General features: G+C 41.3%; 1 protein-coding gene across 3 annotated transcripts in view; it reads right to left on the bottom strand.

Annotated features, from left to right (window-relative positions):
- PARM1 (prostate androgen-regulated mucin-like protein 1) overlaps positions 1–20,372 on the bottom strand; it is a 119,223-nt gene that overhangs the window by 35,879 nt on the left and 62,972 nt on the right. For all 3 annotated transcript variants that reach the window (XM_054485123.2, XM_054485122.2, XM_054485124.2), the window contains one exon: positions 765–1,490. In XM_054485123.2, the coding sequence (XP_054341098.1) occupies positions 765–1,490 (726 nt within the window). The remainder of the gene's footprint in view (positions 1–764; positions 1,491–20,372) is intronic.

The following is a 20,372-nucleotide window of genomic DNA, read 5'->3' as shown; positions in this document are numbered from 1 at the left end:
CCTTGATTTCTCTCCACCATAATTTCCAAGATTACAAAACAAAGATAAAAATAATACTAACTTCATAGGATTATTGGGAAAATAAAAACAGATGTGACATCTTGTAAAATTTATTGTCTTTCCCTTGAAATACATCAGTGACTATAAAGAATAAGTAAGTTTTCTCCACTCCTACTCTACTTTGACTAGTTTCCAAAAGGGAGACACTACTTTAAAACACTGAGCAGAATAATAATAACATGACATTTCCTGAGCATTTACTCCCTGCCAGGAACTGTTCTAAGTGCTTTATGTCATTTCAGTTAATCTCCACAAGAACTGTGTGCAGTAGCAACTGTTTTATCCCATTTTACAGATGCGGAAAAATAAAGGCACAAAGAGGTGAAGTAACTTTGTTACCTGACCTTAGGGTAACCTTTGTTCACCTGACCTTAGGGTCAGGAGCCAGAGTTGAAACCTAGGAAGCTTGGCCAAAGTCATGCCGTTAATCCCTTTGCTATCTGGTCTCATGTGCTTACATTCCCTGTAGCATCATTATGACTTGTGAAAACAGGTCATAAAGGTGCAATTGGCCACAGTGAATCATGAAAATTGTTGAGTGACTAAAAATAAAGTTTGAACTCTTGTGGAAATTCTTGTGAATTATAATTCAACTTAGGTATTACACTCCAAAATTCAAATTTTCCATTGTGTTTGGTTCACTGAACTGCATTCTTAATGTGAGGATGTAGTAAAGAAAACTAGTGGACTGGATAGAGACTCACCTGAACTTAATGCATGTTCTACTTCCTGCATGATCACCCTGGGAAAGGTGGTGGTGGTCTCCATGTCTATGAGCTCACACATCACTTTGCCTGACACAGTTGTTGGGGGTGTTTTCTCCTGGGGCACTGGCTCAGCTGTGGCATGTGAAGTGGGTGTGTGGTCAGAGCTGGACTCTTCTGTCGGGGACTCTGGTGCAGTTGGAGCTCCAGTGGGTTGGGTGCTGGTCACAGTGGAGCTGTGGTTGGTAGTAACGGAGACAGAAAAGACCTCAGGTGGTGAGGTTGATAGGGATGAGGGTGATGAGGCTGGAGCTTGAGGGGAGATGAGTGTGGGAGGCTCAGCAGCGGACTGCGACAGTGTAGCTGCCACGCCTGCTTCAGGAGTGCCCAAGCTGTGTTCCTCCAACGTGGTTGTTAAGTGGACTCCACCGCTTGTTGATGAGAACCCAGGAGGTGAGGGGTCTGTGTTTGTGCCTTCCCAATTTGAACCTGGGCTGGTGATCTCTTCTTCTCTGGACTCTACGGAAATGTTCTTAGGAAGCAGAGATGTTGGGGCTGATGCTGTAACTGGGAGCACCGAGTTGTTGTGAGTGCCGTTGGATGGGGAGGCAGTGTCTGCATCAGTGTTTTGTGGAGAGCTAGTCCAGATGGTGGTCGGTGGCATAATGTTTGTCGGAAGAGAAACGGACAAAGGAGCTGATGTAGGCAGACTCTGTACCCTCCATCCTGTGGAAAAGCCAGTACAAAAGTGGTTAATATGTGAAAACACGGTAATATGTGAAATAGAGGCAAGGCTCTTACCCCACAGCTGTTTTACAGCATTTTCACAGGTATTTCTCATTTTGCATTGTGCCCTCCCCAGTTGTGAAGGCAACTTTTAACGGATTTTCTTCCCACCAACTGCTCTACAAATCTCAGTAGGAACTTGCCCAAAACTCAGTAAGAACAATTAGTAGGACTGTCAACTTAAGACTAGCCAATGCATGGTATGAACTAATCTTGTCTCCAACTTGCTTAAAATCATGTCCTTAGAGAGTAAGACCCCCTGGGGAACTGATTTATGGGAACTTGGCTGGACTGCCGAGCAGCCAACTCCACAGCTCCTGTAGGAACGCTGGGAGTGTGGACATTGGGAGTGGGGAAGGAGTGGTTGGTGATGAATGTGGTCACTGGCAGGAGGGGGCTTCAGTCTCGTTCCGTCTCACAGCTGAGGAGCTCATTGATTGTCTGTTCCATGTCTTGAGGGCTATCCATTCTGCACCTATGCACAGGTATATTAGGGATATGGACCTGCTGGCTGGGATGAATAAATATGTGAACACATTTCCTGCAGAGAAAGAAAAAGGGAGAGATCCCAGAATAAAAGCTAGAAAGAGAAATCTGAGGTTTGGAAATATTTTCTGAGACTGGAACCCTGTTGACTGAAATTCCAGCCTGGAGTCCTTACCATCATATCACTTGCCAAATGCACTCCTTCATATGTTGTAAAATTTACAGCTAGTTTCCATTCTTCCTTTCTCCTTCCCTGCACTTACTCATTTGGTTTCATTCATTGACTCATTCAATGATTATGTAATAAAGGGCTTTTATGTGCCAGTACTCTCCTGGACATGGGGTTCATGGTTTCACTTTTAGGTAACACATCTCTTGATTGCCTCCCCATACCCCCTTGTCATTCCCTGATTAGTTTTTCCCCCAGTCATTTGCATCTCAGTAGATGGGACCCCCATTCACCCAGTTGCTCAGTTAAAAACCAAGATGTCACCCTTCATGCATTTCTTTCCCTCACATCCCACATCAAATCCATTAGTGAGTCAGGATGAGTCTACCTTGCAAATATAATCCTGATTCAACCACTTGTCACTAACTCCCCTGTCATTTCAACATCCCCTGAGCCATTATAGTCACTAGCCTGGATGACTGCTGATTAGTTTGGATGTGCCCTCCAAATCTCAGGTTGAGATGTAAATGCCAGTGTTGGAAGTGGGGCCTGGTGGGGGGTGTTTTGGTCATGGGGGCTGATCCCTCACGGTTTGGTGCTATCCTCATGGTAGTGAGTGAGTTCTCTCAGGATCTGGCTGTTTAAAAGCATGTGGAACCTCCCACCTACACTCTCTTGCTCCCACTCTCACCGTGAGATGTGCCTGCTCCCACTTCCCCTTCCGCCATAGGTAAAGCTCCCTGAGGGCATCCCAGAAGCTGAGTAGATGCTGGTGCTGTGCTTGTACAGCCTGCAGAACTATGAGCCAATCAAATCTTTTTTCTTTATAAATTACCCGGCCTCAGGTATTCCTTTATAGCAATGCAAACACAACTGCAATAGTCTCTTAATTGGTCTTCTAGCCCCCAGGTTTCCTCCCTTTTAATGTGCTTTCCATTTAGCAGCCAGCATGATCTTTTACAGCAGTAAATCAGCTCATGTCCTTTCACTGATCAAAACCCTCCAAAGGTGTTCTGTTGTACTTAGAACAAAATCCAGAATTGCTTCCCTATGTAATCTCATGTTCTAGTCATCACTTTGATTGGTCTTTAATCAAATGTCACCTCTTCCTCAAAGGAGTCTTCCCAGACAAGTCTAACTAATTCTTTTCTACTCTAGCCCGTTGTCTATTTAAAAAAAATTTTTTTAAATTTTTTATTGTGGTAAAGTATGCTAACACTTTACTATTACAACCAATTTTAAGTGTACAGTTCAATGGCAGTAACTATATACATATTGTGCAACCATCATTATTCATCTGCAGAACTTTTTCATTTTCCCAAACTCAAACTCTGTGCCTATTAAACAACTCCCTTTTCCCCATGGAATGGCATAAAAACAACCAACCATTCTACACTCTACTGTCTCTATGAATTGGATTGCTCTAAGTATCTCCCATAAGTAGAATCATACAATATTTGTCCTTTTATGACTGGCTTATTTCACTTAGCAAAATGACTTCAAGTTTCATCCATGTGATAGCATATGGCAGAATTTACTTCCTTTTTAAGGCTGAATAATATTCCACTGTATGTATGTATCACATTTTGTTTATCCATTCATACACTGATAGATACTTGGGCTGTTTCCATCTTTGGGCTACTGTGAATATTGTTGCCATGAACGTGGATGAACAAATATCTGTTTGAGTCCTTGCTGTCCGTTCTTTTGGGCATATTCCCAGAAGTGGAATTAATGAATCATATGGTAATTTTTTGCTTAATTTTTTGAGGAAATGCCATACCCTTTGCTCATTTTTGTCTTTCACAATAACAGAACTGTTTTCCTGAAATTACATATTTATTTATTCACTTGTTTATTGTCTCTTTCTTCTACTAGAATAGAAGCTCAATGAGGGCACAGTGACCTGGTCTTACTCATTGCTGTTTCCCCTGAGCCTAGGACAGCATTAGGACAGCATTAGGTAAGTGCTTAATAAGGACTTGCGGGAGAAATGAAGAAAGAGTAGAAAGATGAATTAACCCAAGAACCTTATTCATGAATACTCCAATATCTCTCCACTCTTTTCCACATGTCACTTTAGTTATGGCCACATCCATCATGGCTTCCTCAGAGAGGGCTGCCTACCTGGTATTATTTGAGGGCAAGATTCTTGCTTAAAGATCAGCTTCACTCATTTTAATTCCAATATAACATACGCCTATGACTGATGTCTAGTTAGGTCTTCAACTATTTAACTCTATGTACCCTGAGGATATTTCCTTGAAGGTGTCAAATAGGTAAAGGCCAACCATAATCAATATTCAAAAGGAATAGAACATGGCCTAGATGCCAGTCAGAGGAAGGGAGAAAAGACCAAAAGGGAAACATTCAGGTACCAGGCTAAAATCTGCTTACATCATCATTTGCCACTCGGCTGACTCAGGAGCTGATGGAAGGCTGTGCTATAGAGTTTATTCTGAATGTAACATTTGGATTGTCATCAAAATAATTGGCTTTATTTTATTTAAAAGGAGTTCATCAAGGTCATAAGCTTCAGGAGAGTTAATTTCCTGGTAAAGAGGAGGACAGACCTCCCAACTTAGGCCACATGCTATTCCATACTGTTATGGTGGTCTTTTGGCAGCTGTGAACTGTCAACAGTTTTAGGATGAATACAGATCAAGAAATCTTTGAAATATGGACAAAACAACAGTTGGGACAAATATTATTAAAACATGGGATCCTATCTATGACCTTTGGAGCTTACTGGCTTTGCATTCTGGCAGCTGTCATGGCTGACTGAAGATTCCAAGGGCAAAAAAAATGACACCATTTACCATTCATAGCATCATATAATAGATAGGCAGATGGAGGTAGAGAGAGCCTCAGTCTGTTAGTCGAGTCAAAGAGTCTTGTCAAGACTGAGATAAATGAGAAATCAGTCATCTACAAAGGAGAACCAATTCATTCATTCATTCGTTCAAGAATTTATTGAGCTTTTCCCTCAGAGAGCTCATACTCAGCTTCCTGTAATATGAGATGATAAGTGCTATATAAAAGTAAAACCAAGTTGTAATGGAAACTCTGAGGAAAGATTAATAAATTCTGTGCTGATACCATGGAATGTAAAAATATACAAATGTCATTTTCGAATGACATTTACAAAAGTCACAGAAGAGATGACATTTGAATTCGTCCTGAAAGAATAAGAATACACAAGATACCACTTAAGATATCTGATGTTCAGAATGACACTTGCACTGTCGTTTCCAGTGGAGCTAAAAGCTGTACCATAGAAATCATTACAGCGCTGAAAATGACAAGCTCTGGGAATTGGTTTTGTTGCTGGAAATATCCATTTTTTTGTTTAATCTTACTAATACACTTTTACAATTCCTACGCTGCCTGCTTCCAAAGAGGACTGGAAGTGGTCATTCATTTCCCATAACTATCTACTGAGTACTTATTTAAAGAACTTTACAGCCAAGTTCAGGCAATTTCTGTTCCTATCAAACTAACAATGCATGAAATTGTATGACAATGTTGGTTATCTTCATTTGAACGAGGCTTTAGAAGCCTCTGCTTTGCCTTATTTGATGGTACATTCCATAATGCACTTACTCCTGGGGTAGGTCTTTTTCCAATACAAAGATAGCCAAGGCTAAAGCACCATGATGATCCTAGAGAATGCTTGCTGTCTTAATAGGCTAGGACTGCTGCAACTAAACACCATAGATTGGGTGGCTTAAACAACAGAAATTTAATTTTCACAGTTGTAAAGGCTGGGAAGCTCAAGATCAAAGTGCTGTCTGATTCAGTTTCTGGTGAGGGCCTACCCCCTGGCTTGAGGATGATCGCCTTCTATCTGTGTCCCCACATGACCTTTCCTCACATGGCATGCCAGTGAAGACAGAGAGTAAGTTCTTTAATGTGCCCTTCGTATAAGGGCACTAATCCCATCATAAGGGCCCCACCCACATGACCTCATCTAACTTTATTACCACCTAGAGGTCCCATTCTCAAATACCATCACACTGGGGGCTAAAGCTTTGACATTCAGAATCAGTGTAGAACTCGTGTCTCTGCAGGAATACCAAACTGCATAAGTCAAACCAGTAAGAAGGTACCCTTTCTCAGGATTTCAAGGAAATTTTAGAGCTAAGGAGGGCCTAACTAATGAGTGAGTTTAACCCTTACTTTGATAAATGAGGGAGCAGACACAGAGAGGGGAAGTGGTATCACTGACCTTACACTAAGAGGAAGAATTGGACAGTGTCTACCTGGAAAGAACTGTGCAGCAACAGAGTCAGAACTAGAACTCCTGCCCTGTGACCCCCACTGATACCTTGTGTCCCAGCCTCAAAAAGGCTGGAGGAACTTCCTTTAGCAACCACTACTACAGAGAATGCAATGAGGAGCCCATGTGAGACTGGGCAGCTGAAGAAGTTAAAAAAATGTATACAGTCCCACCAACAGTGTAAAAGTGTTCCTATGTCTCCACATCCTCTCCAGCACCTTTTGTTTCATGACTTTTTAATGATCGCCATTCTAACTGGTGTGAGATGCTATCTCATTGCAGTTTTGATTTGCATTTCTCTGATGGCCAGTGATGATGAGCATTTTTTCATGTGTCTGTTGGCTGCATAAATGTCTTCTTTTGAGAAGTGTCTGTTCATATCCTTTGCCCGTTTTTTGATGGGGTTGCTTGATTTTTTCTTGTAAATTTGTTTAAGTTCTTTGTAGATTTTGGATATTAGCCCTTTGTCAGATGGGTAGATTGCAAAAATTTTCTCCCGTTCTGTAGGTTGCCTGTTCACTCTGATGGTAGTTTCTTTTGCTGTGCAGAAGCTCTTCAGTTTAATTAGATCCCATTTGTCAATTTTGGCTTTTGCTGCCATTGCTTTCGGTGTTTTAGTCATGAAGTTCTTGCCCATGCCTATGTCCTGAATGGTATTGCCTAGGTTTTCTTCTAGGGTTTTTATGGTTTTAGGTCTAACATTTAAGTTCAACCATTGTAGAAGACAGTGTGGTGATTCCTCAAGGATCTAGAAGTAGGAAGACCAATTGACCCAGCCATCCCATTACTGGGTATATACCCACAGGATTATGAATCATGCTGCTATAAAGACACACGCACACGTATGTTTATTGTGACACTATTCACAATAGCAAAGACTTGGAACCAATCCAAATGTCCATCAATGTTAGACTGGATTAAGAAAATGTGGCACAGATACACGATGGAATACTATGCAGCCATTAAAAAAAGATGAATTCATGTCCTTTGTAGGGACATGGATGAAGCTGGAAACTATCATTCTGAGCAAACTATCACAAAGACAGAGAACCAAATTCTGCATGTTCTCACTCATAGGTGGGAATTGAACAATGAGAACACTTGGACACGGGATGGGGAACATCACACACCAGGGCCTGTCTTCAGTAGGGGGAGGGGAGAGGGATAGCATTAGGAGATATACCTAATGTAAATGACGAGTTAATGGGTGCAGCACACCAACATGGCACATGTATACATATGTAACAAACCTGCACGTTGTGCACATGTACCCTAGAACTTAAAGTATAACAAAAAAAATTAAAAAGTCATGCCTCCATACACCTTCCCACCCAAAGCATAGCCACTTTTCTTTGAAGAAAAGAATTAGTGTTAGTATTTCCTTGAGAAGATACGATGAAGAAACTGAACCCATTACTTTCTCAGTTAGAGGTGAATGAGCATTGTTTCAAAACACGGTGGCATTGCCAGAGATGGTGTGCCCTGCTGGGGCAGTGACAGGTCCACAGACGTGAAAGGGACAGATTCAGGGAAGGGCATCTCTTAGACTTAGCCCACGTGTGCAGCGTAAAAGCCTGATGACCAGTTCAATCTGGAATTCCTCCTTGTAAGTTTACAGATAGCAGTGGTTCCTGAAGTTTGGTCAGGTTCAAGCTTTTTTGTTGCAAGAATAGCTGATGGATTGTTGCTCTGAAGAAAACCAGATTCCTAGTTGGATAGAAAACTATTTGTTTCCATGTGTATTGTCCTCTATGGGGAAACCACTATTATAGTTTATATCTATTTGATATTTAAAAGAGCTAGTGTTTGGCTTGGTCCTCAGTTTCTAGACCTGCTAGGAGGGATGTGGGGGGCTGATTGTTGGGACATGCAGGCGAGTTCTTACAGTGCTGAGAGGAGGTAAAGGCATTGTAGTGTAGAGAGTCTGCCTTCTGTGCCTCCTGACCTGACTGGGTGTCAGGAATATGGGCAGTGAGTGCCCTGAACTGTGTCACCTTTTCCTGGATTCCATGAGCAACAACCTGAGCCTGAGGCAGAGTTGCAGACAGCCTGATTTTCTGTGTTGTTCACCTCTTCTTTTTTTCTGCCCCTGGCCATGTCTTTCCCTGCTCTCAGTTTGTCAAGCACGTGAGAAAACATGTGACAAAGCTTTGGCAAACTTGGTGAAACTTGATCAAAATGCTGTCAAGCCCTGTCCTGCTGCTGCCAAGTCAGCCGGGAGCATTGCCTGTGGTCGCCTGGCAGAGGACCCACAGCTGCTGAAGGTCTGTGTGCTGAGTAATTGCTACCAGTTTCTCCACCTGTTACGGCCACCATAGTGAACTGCTGAAAAGGCCAGTGGGACTGTTTAATATATATATTAACAAGTGTACTGAGCACTTTACATGCATCATCTCATTTAATTGAAATATAGCCTCTGCGAGGTAGGCACCATTGTTATCTCGGTTTCACAGATGATAAGACAGAAGCTCAGAAAAGTTCAGTAATTTCCCTAAGGTCACACTGCTAGTACACGGTACAGCTGAAGCTTGAATGCAACACTATTTAACTTTTAACCACCAGCTTTTTAAAGATTCTATAGTATTGAATTGGGAGATGCAAAGGTGTTTTTGAAGTCTGGGCTCCATGTTTGTGAGGCAGTCAGTAACCCGTTTGCTTCTATCTTCCCTAGTACATTCCCTAGTGTGGGCAACTAAGTGACTTTTAAAAAGTTATTAGACTGTATGAACCCTTCCCCTTCCCTTTAACATGATCACAGGATTCCTACTGTCTTTGGGATAAAACCTGAGCTCCTTGGCACAAGACATGCCACCTTTCATAGTCTCTCCAGTTTACCCCTCATGAGCACTGCAGTCTTGTCAGTCTGAATCACTGTAAGCTCCTGAAGTATCCCATGGCCATCTGCCTCCCTGCCTTTGCACTGCTGCTCTTTCTACCCTGACTCTGCTCTCCATGTCTCTCCTCTTGCCATCCCAGCTCTGAGAAATCCAGAGTCTTACCTTCTGTATGAAATATTCTCCAACTTGATAGACCCTTGCTCCTGTGTGCAGCCACCTCACTTCACACAGACTCTAATGGCAGCACACATTATATTGAGCCATAGTCTTTCTCCACGCTTGTCCCCCTTCAGGCTAGGAGCCGTGATAATAAAAACTAAACTTGTTCTTTGTGTCTTAGTGCCTGGCGCAGAGAAAGTGCTCAATAAATATTCATTGAGTAGAAACATGGATTTTCTACCCTTTGAAAACAGAAATGTTCTCTGGCTTATATGCTGAGTCATGATAGCAGAAATGTATCCTCCCTGTGATTTGTCTGTAAGCTCCATAAAAATGACCTGTTAACACAAAAATGTGGATGGGCCTCCAGACAGACTTTTATTATATTTGTTTGCTTGTTTTTACTTTGGAGACTGCAGGGATTTCCTTTCTTTATGCATGATCTAGACCAAGGTCACCAGCTTTTGGTGACCACCTATCAGTTGGGGCAAACACAGGCTAGTTTTAACATCTTCACATTGAATGAATTGAATTTCAGCAGGTATTTAAAAGAGAGAGCGAGAATGTTAAAATGATAATTATTTATTTACATTGTAAAGCTAGGTTTCAGTGTGTTTTAGGTTGAGCCACTGTTAGGGACCAACAAAAGTTTTGCACCTACAAAGTTTCCCATGTTGTCTTTGGTGGGCTCTGCTGAGGGCACCCAATGCTCCAGAAGGCTCATCTAACATCTGCAAAACCATTCCTAATTAGAGTGTGGTCCGACCATATGGTATTTGAAAGCTATCATATGTCAAAACAGAATGTGTATGCCCCAAAACCATCAAACTGTGTCTAAGAAGATACTTGCTTGAAGTAGGAAAGCCATATTCTCTTATTTTGCTTATGGAAATGAGACATAATTCAATCCAAAAAGAGGAAAGAGCTTCTGTTTTCTAGCCACTGAATCACAACCTGCAGACCTGGTGAATGACTCAATTTCTCCATCCATAAAATCAGTTCTAATGATATCAGCAGGCTCCCCATGGTGCTGTGAATTCTAATGAAAGAATAACATTTGTGAAGAATGCCGTACTTCCTGGGAGAAAAATATGCCATTTTTCTTTTTTTTTTTTTTGCTTAGATGCAACATCTGTCTTTATCAGTTCCTTAAACTTACTGCTTCTAGCTTGGGAGGGCCTATAGTTGTCACACCAGAAGGAAGCCGAGCTGAGCAAGGACACCAACAAATGCCTGAAATCCCAAATGCTCTGTATTGGGGTTTCTCAGGGTGGGGCCATGGAGAGAAAGAGAGACAATGCAGGAGGGCAAGCAGCTTCTCTTCCATCACTTTGTGGTTGAAGGTGGATATGGGCATGGGTGGTGGGGAGTGGGAAGGAGACTTTCTGAAGGACAACATCAGGTTCTCTGGTTCTTTCCTTTCATAGACCCAGTCCCAACATTTGTGGGGCCCAGGGCAAGAGTACACACAAAGGCCCACACAAAGCATGTCTAAATATGTAACTGACAAATTAAGATGTGCCTATGGCTCAGCCTGTGCTCCATCCTGGGCCCTGCAGCCCACTCCCAGGGTAACCCTCTGCAGACCCAAGACTAATGGGACAAGGGATCTGCTGGGGCAGTGTAGGCCAAAGCTGGGGCTGGGTCCACCAGAGGCCAAGATGAAGACTGACCTGGACATGCTTCCTGGGTAGCTTTGGTGGCAGTCTCCCTTCTCTATGCCTCACTTTTCTGCCAGAATTTTCAGGCATTTCCAAGCAGAAGGGAGGGAGAGAACTCAGGCATCACTTTGAATGTTTTGCCAGTGACCAGCTTTAAACAAAGACAGACACTCTGATTCTCTAGAGCCAAGGTGGTGATTCACTCCTTCCTACCCTCACTCCTGTGCCTGCAGGTCACACACACTGGCCTGGGAGACCAGTTTACTCCCTGTATCCTTCTCTTGTTTGCTCAATCATTCACTGAAATTTAAAAAAAAAAATTCTCATGGGACTAAAAAGATAAAAAGTCTTTGAGTTTGGGTGTTTGTAAAATTCAGACATCTGTTGCCTAGTCGAGGGGTGGCATACCCTTCTACCTACCTCCTATAAGCACAAACTGCTATCAAGTCATTTCTCAAACCCTGCAGCCCCTGGCAACAATCAGAATTTAACAAAGCCCAAATATTGCCTTGTTTTGATTCTGAACCTCTTTCTTCAGAGGATCTTTTCTAGGCTGAGAATTGCCCAAATGACTGAGGCTGCTCTTGTAGCCTAATGCTCTTGTAGCCACTTGTCCACTTCTTTTCCTGATGTCTCTACCTCAGCTAATTGCACCATCCATGACTCCTTGTTCCCCAGAGAGCTGGAGCCCTTTAAGTGGTCAGCTCCACGGCACTTTGCCTTTGAAAGGACAGTTCTCAGCGGCATCCCAGGCTAATGCATCCTGGCCTTCTTTTTGGTGAATCAGTAGGCAATTTGACTGATTACAGGATAATGTTCATGAAATGCAACCAGGCTTTGTATTCATGTTGGTTTCACTGCCAGAGTTCATTGCTGACCATCCAGGGAACAGGGAAGGGACAGAGATGGTTCCAGTGCAAACACATCTCCACAACTGGGAAAACGGCTCAAACTTAGAGGGTATTTCCTCTGATGGGGGAGAGGAAACCAGGGGCTTTCTGAGAAGGCAAATAATCTGTAATATTGATGTGCCCCTTTCTCTTCTCTCTGCCACCATTTTCTTCTAAGGGTTTTCACCGAAGATGCCAGTCAGCATGAATGGGTATACTTCATGGTTTCTTTTCTTTATTTTTATTTACTATTAAAAATGAAATATAACTTGCATGCAGTAAAATGCAGATGTCTTAATTGTACAAAACAATGAATTTTTACATGTGTATACCTGTGCTACCACCACCAAGATCAAGATACGGAACCTTTTCAGCACCCGAGAACACCCCCTCATGTCCTCTCAACACTTAACTCTCCAAAGGTAATGCTTATTCTGATGGAACGTTATGACTTTTAACACAACAGATTAGGTTTTTCTGTATCTGAACTTCACATAAATGGAATTATGCAATATATTCTCTTTTGCCTCAATTCTTTCAGTCACTGTGAGACTCACCTCTGTTGCTATGTGTATTACTAACTCATAATTTATCATTGATAAATTGCACTCAGTTGTATGAATATATCTCAATTTTTTCCCATTCTACAAATGATGAGCATTTAGGCTGTTTTTGGTTCAGGGTTATTACAAACAAAGCTGCTTGCTTCATGGCTTCTTAGTAACCCTTTTCTAATGCTTGTTACATGCCATATTCTGGATATTTTATGAGTAATAAGTCACCTAATCTTTACAATAAACCTATGGGAAATATTATTATATCTCCGTCTTACAAGAGCAAACTGAGGCACAAAGACGTTAAATAACATCCCAAGATACACAGCTAGAAAGTAGTACACCTTGGACTAAGTAGTAGTATACCTTGAATTATCTCTTGCCCTCTTAACCACCAAGCCATACAGCTACCTGCAATGGTTAAAACTATAGGTCAAACCACTTATTAGCTTCGTGATCTTGGACAAGTTCATTAATCATTCTACTTCCTCATCTACTAACATGAGATAACAGCAATATCTCCATTCAAAGGGATATTTTAAGAATTAAATAAATAATCCATCTAAGGCAGATACGATTGCTTGGCTAATCCAACAGCCACTTCCAATCCATTTCCAAGCTAAATGCTCTTTTGTAGCCTTCTTTGCAACTAAGGGCGTCTACGTGCCCCAGTTCTGTGAAATGAGATTGATGGAACATATGCTATGAGACATCTGAAAAAGTGTTTGCCTCTTTATAAAAGCAATATATAAGAAAGGGAACTCTCTTGGTGACTATTCTTTCCTCCTCCTTCCTGTCCTTAACACAACTGTGTCTGGCACAGTGGCAGCCATCCTGTGAAGCCAAGGATGCCAGTAAACCCACTAAGAATGATGACAGTGAAAGGCAGAAGGAGACTTTCTCCTTGATGATATTGTTGATCCACCAGGCCAGGCCTTTGATGCCTATCTCCAGACTTCCTGTTAAATAAACACTATATACCTTGTGAGCTACGGCTCGGTTCATCAGGTTTCCCAAAACTTGCAATATAAATAAATGATAGGCCACGTAAAGAGCTAATCACAATGCCTAACACAAAGAGCTCAATAAATATGAGGCTACTATGTCAACCTCTGTCTAATTGGAACCTGGGCCCAAAGGCTCTCAACTCTTGTAATCTGCTAATGATTTTCTAAAAGTACTTTGCAGCCGCTATCAGAGGAAGGTGATTACTCCTCATGGCATCAGCTCTGAGCATCAGGAATGGAGTGCTTCCCACATCCTTCAACAAAGCGAGAGGCAGCTGGACCCGTCAGTGTCCCAGAGGTACTCTTCAAGCTGATGCCCAGGAAAGCCAAGCTGCTGCACGCACCCACAGATGCATCCAGAAAAAAAAAGACAAAAACCCAGATAAATATGATTGTGTTTTTCCACCTTATTAAAAAAAAGTTCAGAAACTTCTGGGGCAGTTTTCAAAGTGAGTCATGATATGACATGCATCAGGCTGAATGGCTCCCGGAGGCAGAGGAAGCAGAGGAAGCAGCACTCAACAACAATCAGGGACCCACACTTTGTTTTTAGAAAACCTGGCCTGCCTTTATCAGTGCTTTGAGGCATAAGCTAGCACACGCTCATTAGAATGGCATCCTATTATACTATTTATTTTATGCATTGCTTAGTTTACTTTTTAAATATTCTTTTAGATTTTTATTTGTTTAAGTTCAATTCAACAACTATGTATAGAGTGCCTGCTGTGTGCAGGGAACCCAGGTATCTAAATTATATGGAGGAAGGCATACTGGAAAAACATATACATTTGTTTTATTAATATATTTCATAAAACCTTTCCATTGACTGTTGCAATTTGGTCCTATTTACACCTCACGGATTTTAATGCTCAATGTCTCCTGCACCTGACCTCTCTGAATAAAGGTCTCTGATAGTGGAATAGTCATGTTTTCTTTTCTACCACCTATTCTCCCCACCGATGGTCTGTTTTGTCAAGCATGCTGAAAGGAAAGGATTGGTAAGTAATTAAGTAATGCACCAATGTAAGGTTTTAATTAATGATGATGTCTGCCTTTCAGCTCCTTTTCTGCCTCGTAAACTGTCTTCTAAATAGCAGCTTTTAAAACTTACAGTGTTGGGATGTAGTTCTTAGAATCTGAGGATCATTGTGCTCTATAGACATCTAAATGAGAATGAAGTTGGTTGCTCCCTTGAGTGTACCAGGCTGGATGTACTGAGGCAGAGTTTGGATCTCTGAAGTCTCCATCTGGCTTTGTGGGTCTTTAGGTAAGCTGCCTCTTGTCTATGAGACCCAGTACCTCTGACAATTAACGCTCTTTCCCGTCAGGGACACTCTATGTTGTGTGGTCATTTTTAAAACTAGGATTGGGTGGAGGAAGGAGGCTGTTGATGGAACCACAATGTAGAGCAGGACCTAACTTATCACCAGAGACTCCAGGAGAGCCTTTGGGTTTTATTTTCTTATGGAATGTTTCCTAAGTCCTGATACATTGTCAAAGATAGGCAGGCAATCCGAGCAGAGTAGGAACTGTGTATTCATTCTTTCCCTGAATAAAGAAAGGGGGCTAGAGAATGGAAGTCAATTATTGGGAGATTAGTGTAACACATGCCTGCTTGTAGCTCACACCAAAATATGAATAGCATAAAGCTAAGCTGGGACAAATCTTATTTCCAGTTCAGATGTTATTAACGTAACCTATTAATTTTGTAGGAATGAATACCCTCTGCAAAAAGTGTTCCTCATAATGAACTAAATCAGTTGAAATCAATGTGGGGAGCCATGCTTTATGTAAGAGATGTTGTGGGTAATGAATTTTAATTAAATACTTTAAGTGACAAGGGAAACTGGATGTTTGAAGAAACTCCATGGTGAATCCTCATTTTATGTAATTAATTACCTTCCAATTTGTCTCTTGTGCAAGAAGCTTTTAGACTTTTAATTTGCCTAAAAGTCCAGACTCTCCTATGCTTTTGTTACCTAACACATTCACTATTCCAGAAAGAGGCAGCTTGCTTTAACTACGGAGTTTGCATCTCTGCTGAAAATAACATAAATCACTACTTGGGTACACACAGCCACATAAACACCATCTTCGGTGTTTCATTTGTTAACCAACCTCCAACTGCTGCAACCGTCAGTATCTCTCAAACGCCTGCAGCATGGCCACCTCTGCTAAAGACAGTGTTTGCAACGCCAACTGGGGAGTTGTCATTGGCACTGTGATTGGAGTACAGCATATTCTGATGAAAATCTGTGGGAACTATTAAAATGCTACTCTGCAACCATTTCTGACAGATGCTATTAAACACATCAATCTGGAAGGACAGACTCTGGCGACATGAGCTAACTTGGGTGAATTGCGGAAGCTGTATAAAAATTGGCTCTGTTGAGCTCAACTCAAAGAATAATTTTACGTTTGGTGCACTTATTTAGAATAAATCTATATGTGTCGCTGCTTAGAAAAAATATTCAAAAAATAACTCTGCCCATTTTAAACCTTATAAACCACTTTTTAATATATTCCTATGTTCCCTCTGGCAATGTTGGGATTATACAGTGACACCCCAAATATACACATGCTTCATCGGAGGCAGTCACCTCTGCTGCATGGCTTTATTTTAAAGGTGAGTCTCAAATCTGAATATCCAGCTTTATGTTCTCTCCTGCATTCCAGTCCTCTGTCTTTTGGGCTTTACATTCAAAGTCAGTAAGTCTAACATATCCGGATTATCTTTCCCTCATTACACCAGCTCCCTTATTTCTGTCATTATCCTGCACCTTATCCAAGTTCTAATTCAATGTCAAGCAGCTCACAAGAGGCAGAGCTGGGATTTGGGCTCAGACATGTCTGAAGATTCCAGTAATCCCTCAGGTCTTTTTGAAGGAGGAGCCTACTCCTATAAACATGATGCTCATTAAGGAAAGCACTTCATTTTCAGTGGGCTGAAATATTATCCACACATATACCCTTCTAAATGATCCATCAGAGAGAGAGAACTTCTTCTGTCCAGCCAAATGTGCACATTCTTCATATAGCTACCCAGAAGGAAATGGGTGTGTCATTCTTCAGACCATAGGATAGATGCCAACATGTCCCTTGGTAGAAACTACCTGCCAGCCAGACTATGGATACACCTTCTCTCTAGCTCAGAGGCTGCTTTTAACACGACAGGTTCTCATCTCACTCTAAAGGCACTTATCAGCTGTGAGTCAGGTCTCTGCAGGCGGAAGCATAAGCATATCAGCCTGGTGTAGCTAGGGGGCTGTAATTGCATTCACTAATCTTCATCCGGAAAATCTACCTTTTATTAAGTCCTTATCAAATAGTTATATATAGAAAAGCCAAAATTATTTTTTGAAAAATCAGAAATAGCATTTCTATTTGCTATGTAATTGAATCAAAAGCATTTCAGCTTTGGCTCTTCTCTCTGGAATCTACCCTTTTGTTCACTAGCTAAGCAAGTATGAGCACCATATAAAAACTACAAGCAAACTTTCTGAAAGATGTAGAGAAAAGTAATTCTCCTTCCTATATATGACTGTACACACAATCTGGAAAGGAGTGGGTCTGGTAATAATTTTGATTTCTGTTTCACTGTAATAAAACAATCAATCAATCTACATAAAAACTACAGAGCACAGGGAGAACAGCAAAATTCCCTAAGAGAAAAGTGGTAAAATCTCCAGGAATTAGCAAGTCTGAATCTCTAGGCTCATTCTCAAATGAGCCCCAGATCCCATCATTCCAGCTGCACACAGAGCATTCATTTCTTCTTGGATGACATTTTATTACCAAATTCAATAGGTCAATCTACACTAAGCAACTCCCCACTGCCCACTTCCAAAATAATTTTCCTAAATGCTCCCTGATTCTGCCAATAGCACGGGTCAGGTTTAATGTATTTGAAGAAAGTTTGATTTGTTCCTCGCTTTTCTTTTCTATGTCCTGTCAAACTCAATCCTCATTTATTCTTCAATTTAAAAAATTATTTAGAGCCCACTAGGTACCAGGTACCATGCTAACTGCTGGGAATGAAATAATGCGCAGAGTCACTGCCCTCACAGCACCAGTATTCAGTGGCGTGAGCCGCTACAGAGCAGGAAGTTAGAATGTGGTATCATTAGTGACAACACAGGGGCCTGTACAAGGACACTGGGGGGCAGGCCTACAACAGATGTGGGTCAGGGTGTCAGAGCAGACTTTCTAAGGGAAGTGACCTCTCAGATTGGATGGGAAAGATGAGTAAGAGTCAGTCCAGGAAGAATAGTGGTGTGGATGGAAGGGGGAATAACATTTCCAACTTTAAAAGCATTATGTCAAAAATCCCAGACATGAGAGCATATGAAGCCTTATGTCTGGGACCTAGGATGCAAAATGGAGAGGGATGAGCGACAAGGCTAAAAATATCATCCAGGACCAAATCATGTAGGACCTTGTAAGACACGTATGAGCTCTGAACTTTATCTCAGTGATTTTGAACCAAGGGGCGATGTGCTCAGCATGATGCTTTTGGAAGATCGCTCTGGTGAGGGCAGACAACTGATTGATGGAGGAGGACACATCTGAAGGCAGGAAAAGCTGCTAGGGGCTGCCGCAGAGAGGACACTGTCCTGGCCTAAGGTAGTAGCCACGGAGAAAAGTGAATGCACTCAGGATCTCTCTTGGTCTTGGCTTCTTCTTTAATGGCACTCTGAGTACTTCTCATAGGACCCATACAGAGTGAATGAATGCTTAAGAGGGCACAGAACATGTGTGAAACTCCGGAGCCAGACTACCCCGTTCAAACCCTGACCGGGCTCCTCACTAGCTCTCTCTTGTGTCTCAGTTTTCTCAAAAGTAAAGTAGGGACAATAATGATATACATTCCATAGTAAATACTCAGTAAATGGACAGTTAATACATGTAAACACTTAGAACAGTGCCAGGCACATGAAAATACTCAATAAATGTTAATTAGTAGTAAATGTGTTCAGGATTGTACTGTCATTTCCTTTGTCCACAATCTCACCACATCTCACTCAATCTACCCCATCATGGCCTCTTAAATCGCCTTTCTGCCTATTTGTACTCTGCCTAATTCTACTCTGCACATGACTTCTAGATTAATCTTAAAGACATCTTTCATAATGTCACTCTTTTTTCAGATCTTATAAGGCTCCCAATTAAACCCCCAAATCCTTAAGCCAACAATGCAAACACTTCCCCAGCCTGGTCATATTTAATCTTCTCTAACTGTATTTTACTTTACAGTTATATCCCAGGGTATGGCCTTTAGTTGACAAAAATTTAAATTTGTGAGGAGTTTTATATAATATCTGCTTTGGCCTATGATGCATGCACTCATATTTATGAGAGCTGTTTTGGATTGTGTGTACTTCCCAAGTAGCTGAGCGCCAGGAAACAACAGCCCTTATGAGGTCATCTTCCCAGTTTTGAAGTGTTCCCAGAATTTTTGGTTTTTAAGTTTATCGTAGTGACAGTCTTATGCATCATTTACATTGCCATTTATTTATTTATTTATTTATATTTTTTGAGACAGAGTCTTGCTGTGTCACCCAGGCTGGAGTGCACTTGTGTGATCTTAGCTCATTGCAACCTTTGCTTCCTGGGTTCAAGCAATTCTCCTGCCTCAGGACTGTAGGCATATGCCACCACACTTGGCTAATGTTTGTATTTTTAGTAGAGACAGTGTTTCACCATGTTGCCCAGGCTAGTCTTGAAATACTGACCTCAAGTTATCCACCTGCCTTGGCCTTCCAAAGTGCTGGGATTACAAGTGTGAGTCACCATGCCTGGCCAGCATTGTTTTTTAATTGATTTATTTAGCCTTTTGTGGCCTAAAAAAGGACAGCAAAGGTTTAAATTTATGGTATGCAGTAGCCGTAAATGAGCTGAGCAAAGACATTCAACCTTATTACAGAATAATTAATGAAGGGAAATTGCCTGGGAAGGCCATCCATGACGATGAATGTCATCTGCTGAAGCAACAGTGTCCATTTTAAGGCAATTTAGTGTTGTTTTAGTATAAGTGGCTTAATCTGGGGGCTCAGGATGCATCAGCATCTCTTGAAACTAAGAGTAATTATGTTTTTGATTTTTAGGAATTTGCCTCTTGGGAGTTTTCAGGAAAAAATTACCCTTGCAAGCTGGTTTTCTTCAAAAGGCATTCTTTGCTCAATGTTCTTTCCCTCTACACATCACACGAATTCCTACTTCTTGGCCTTGGTAGTCTACTGTCCTCCACTTTAATTCCTTCCCTACATTTCTTCTGCCGTTTTATCAAAGCCTGATTCTATTGCTGGGTCCTCTGTGAAGTCTTTTGTAATAATTACACCTACATCAACCTTTCTCTTTTGTAAACTTCTATTGTCTGTTCCTTAGACTTTTATTTATATTTTTAAGGTATAATTGATGTATAATAAAGTACCTATTTAAAGTGTACAAAATGGATAAATGGATGAGATTTGACATATGTACCTACCTATGCACCACAATCAATAATTGACATATGCACCACAATCAATAATGAACAGACCCGTCACCTACAAAGGTTTTCTCATACCCCTTTGCAAACCCACTCTTCATGCCTAGCCCTGTCTCAGACAACCAGTTATCTACTTTCTGTCATCAAAAATTAAAAATGGTCATACATTTCACTTCTTCATTTGTTATAAAATCATAATCCATTGTTATTCTTTTTGCCTGAAACACTCAATTATCTTTTAAAGACATGTAAAAAATAAGGGAAAATATTTTATTTTGATCTCCATATATACT

This window comes from Pongo pygmaeus, chromosome 3, assembly GCF_028885625.2.
Source record: "Pongo pygmaeus isolate AG05252 chromosome 3, NHGRI_mPonPyg2-v2.0_pri, whole genome shotgun sequence".
Taxonomy (NCBI): Eukaryota; Metazoa; Chordata; class Mammalia; order Primates; family Hominidae; genus Pongo; species Pongo pygmaeus.
This window is presented reverse-complemented; position numbering and strand designations above follow the sequence as displayed.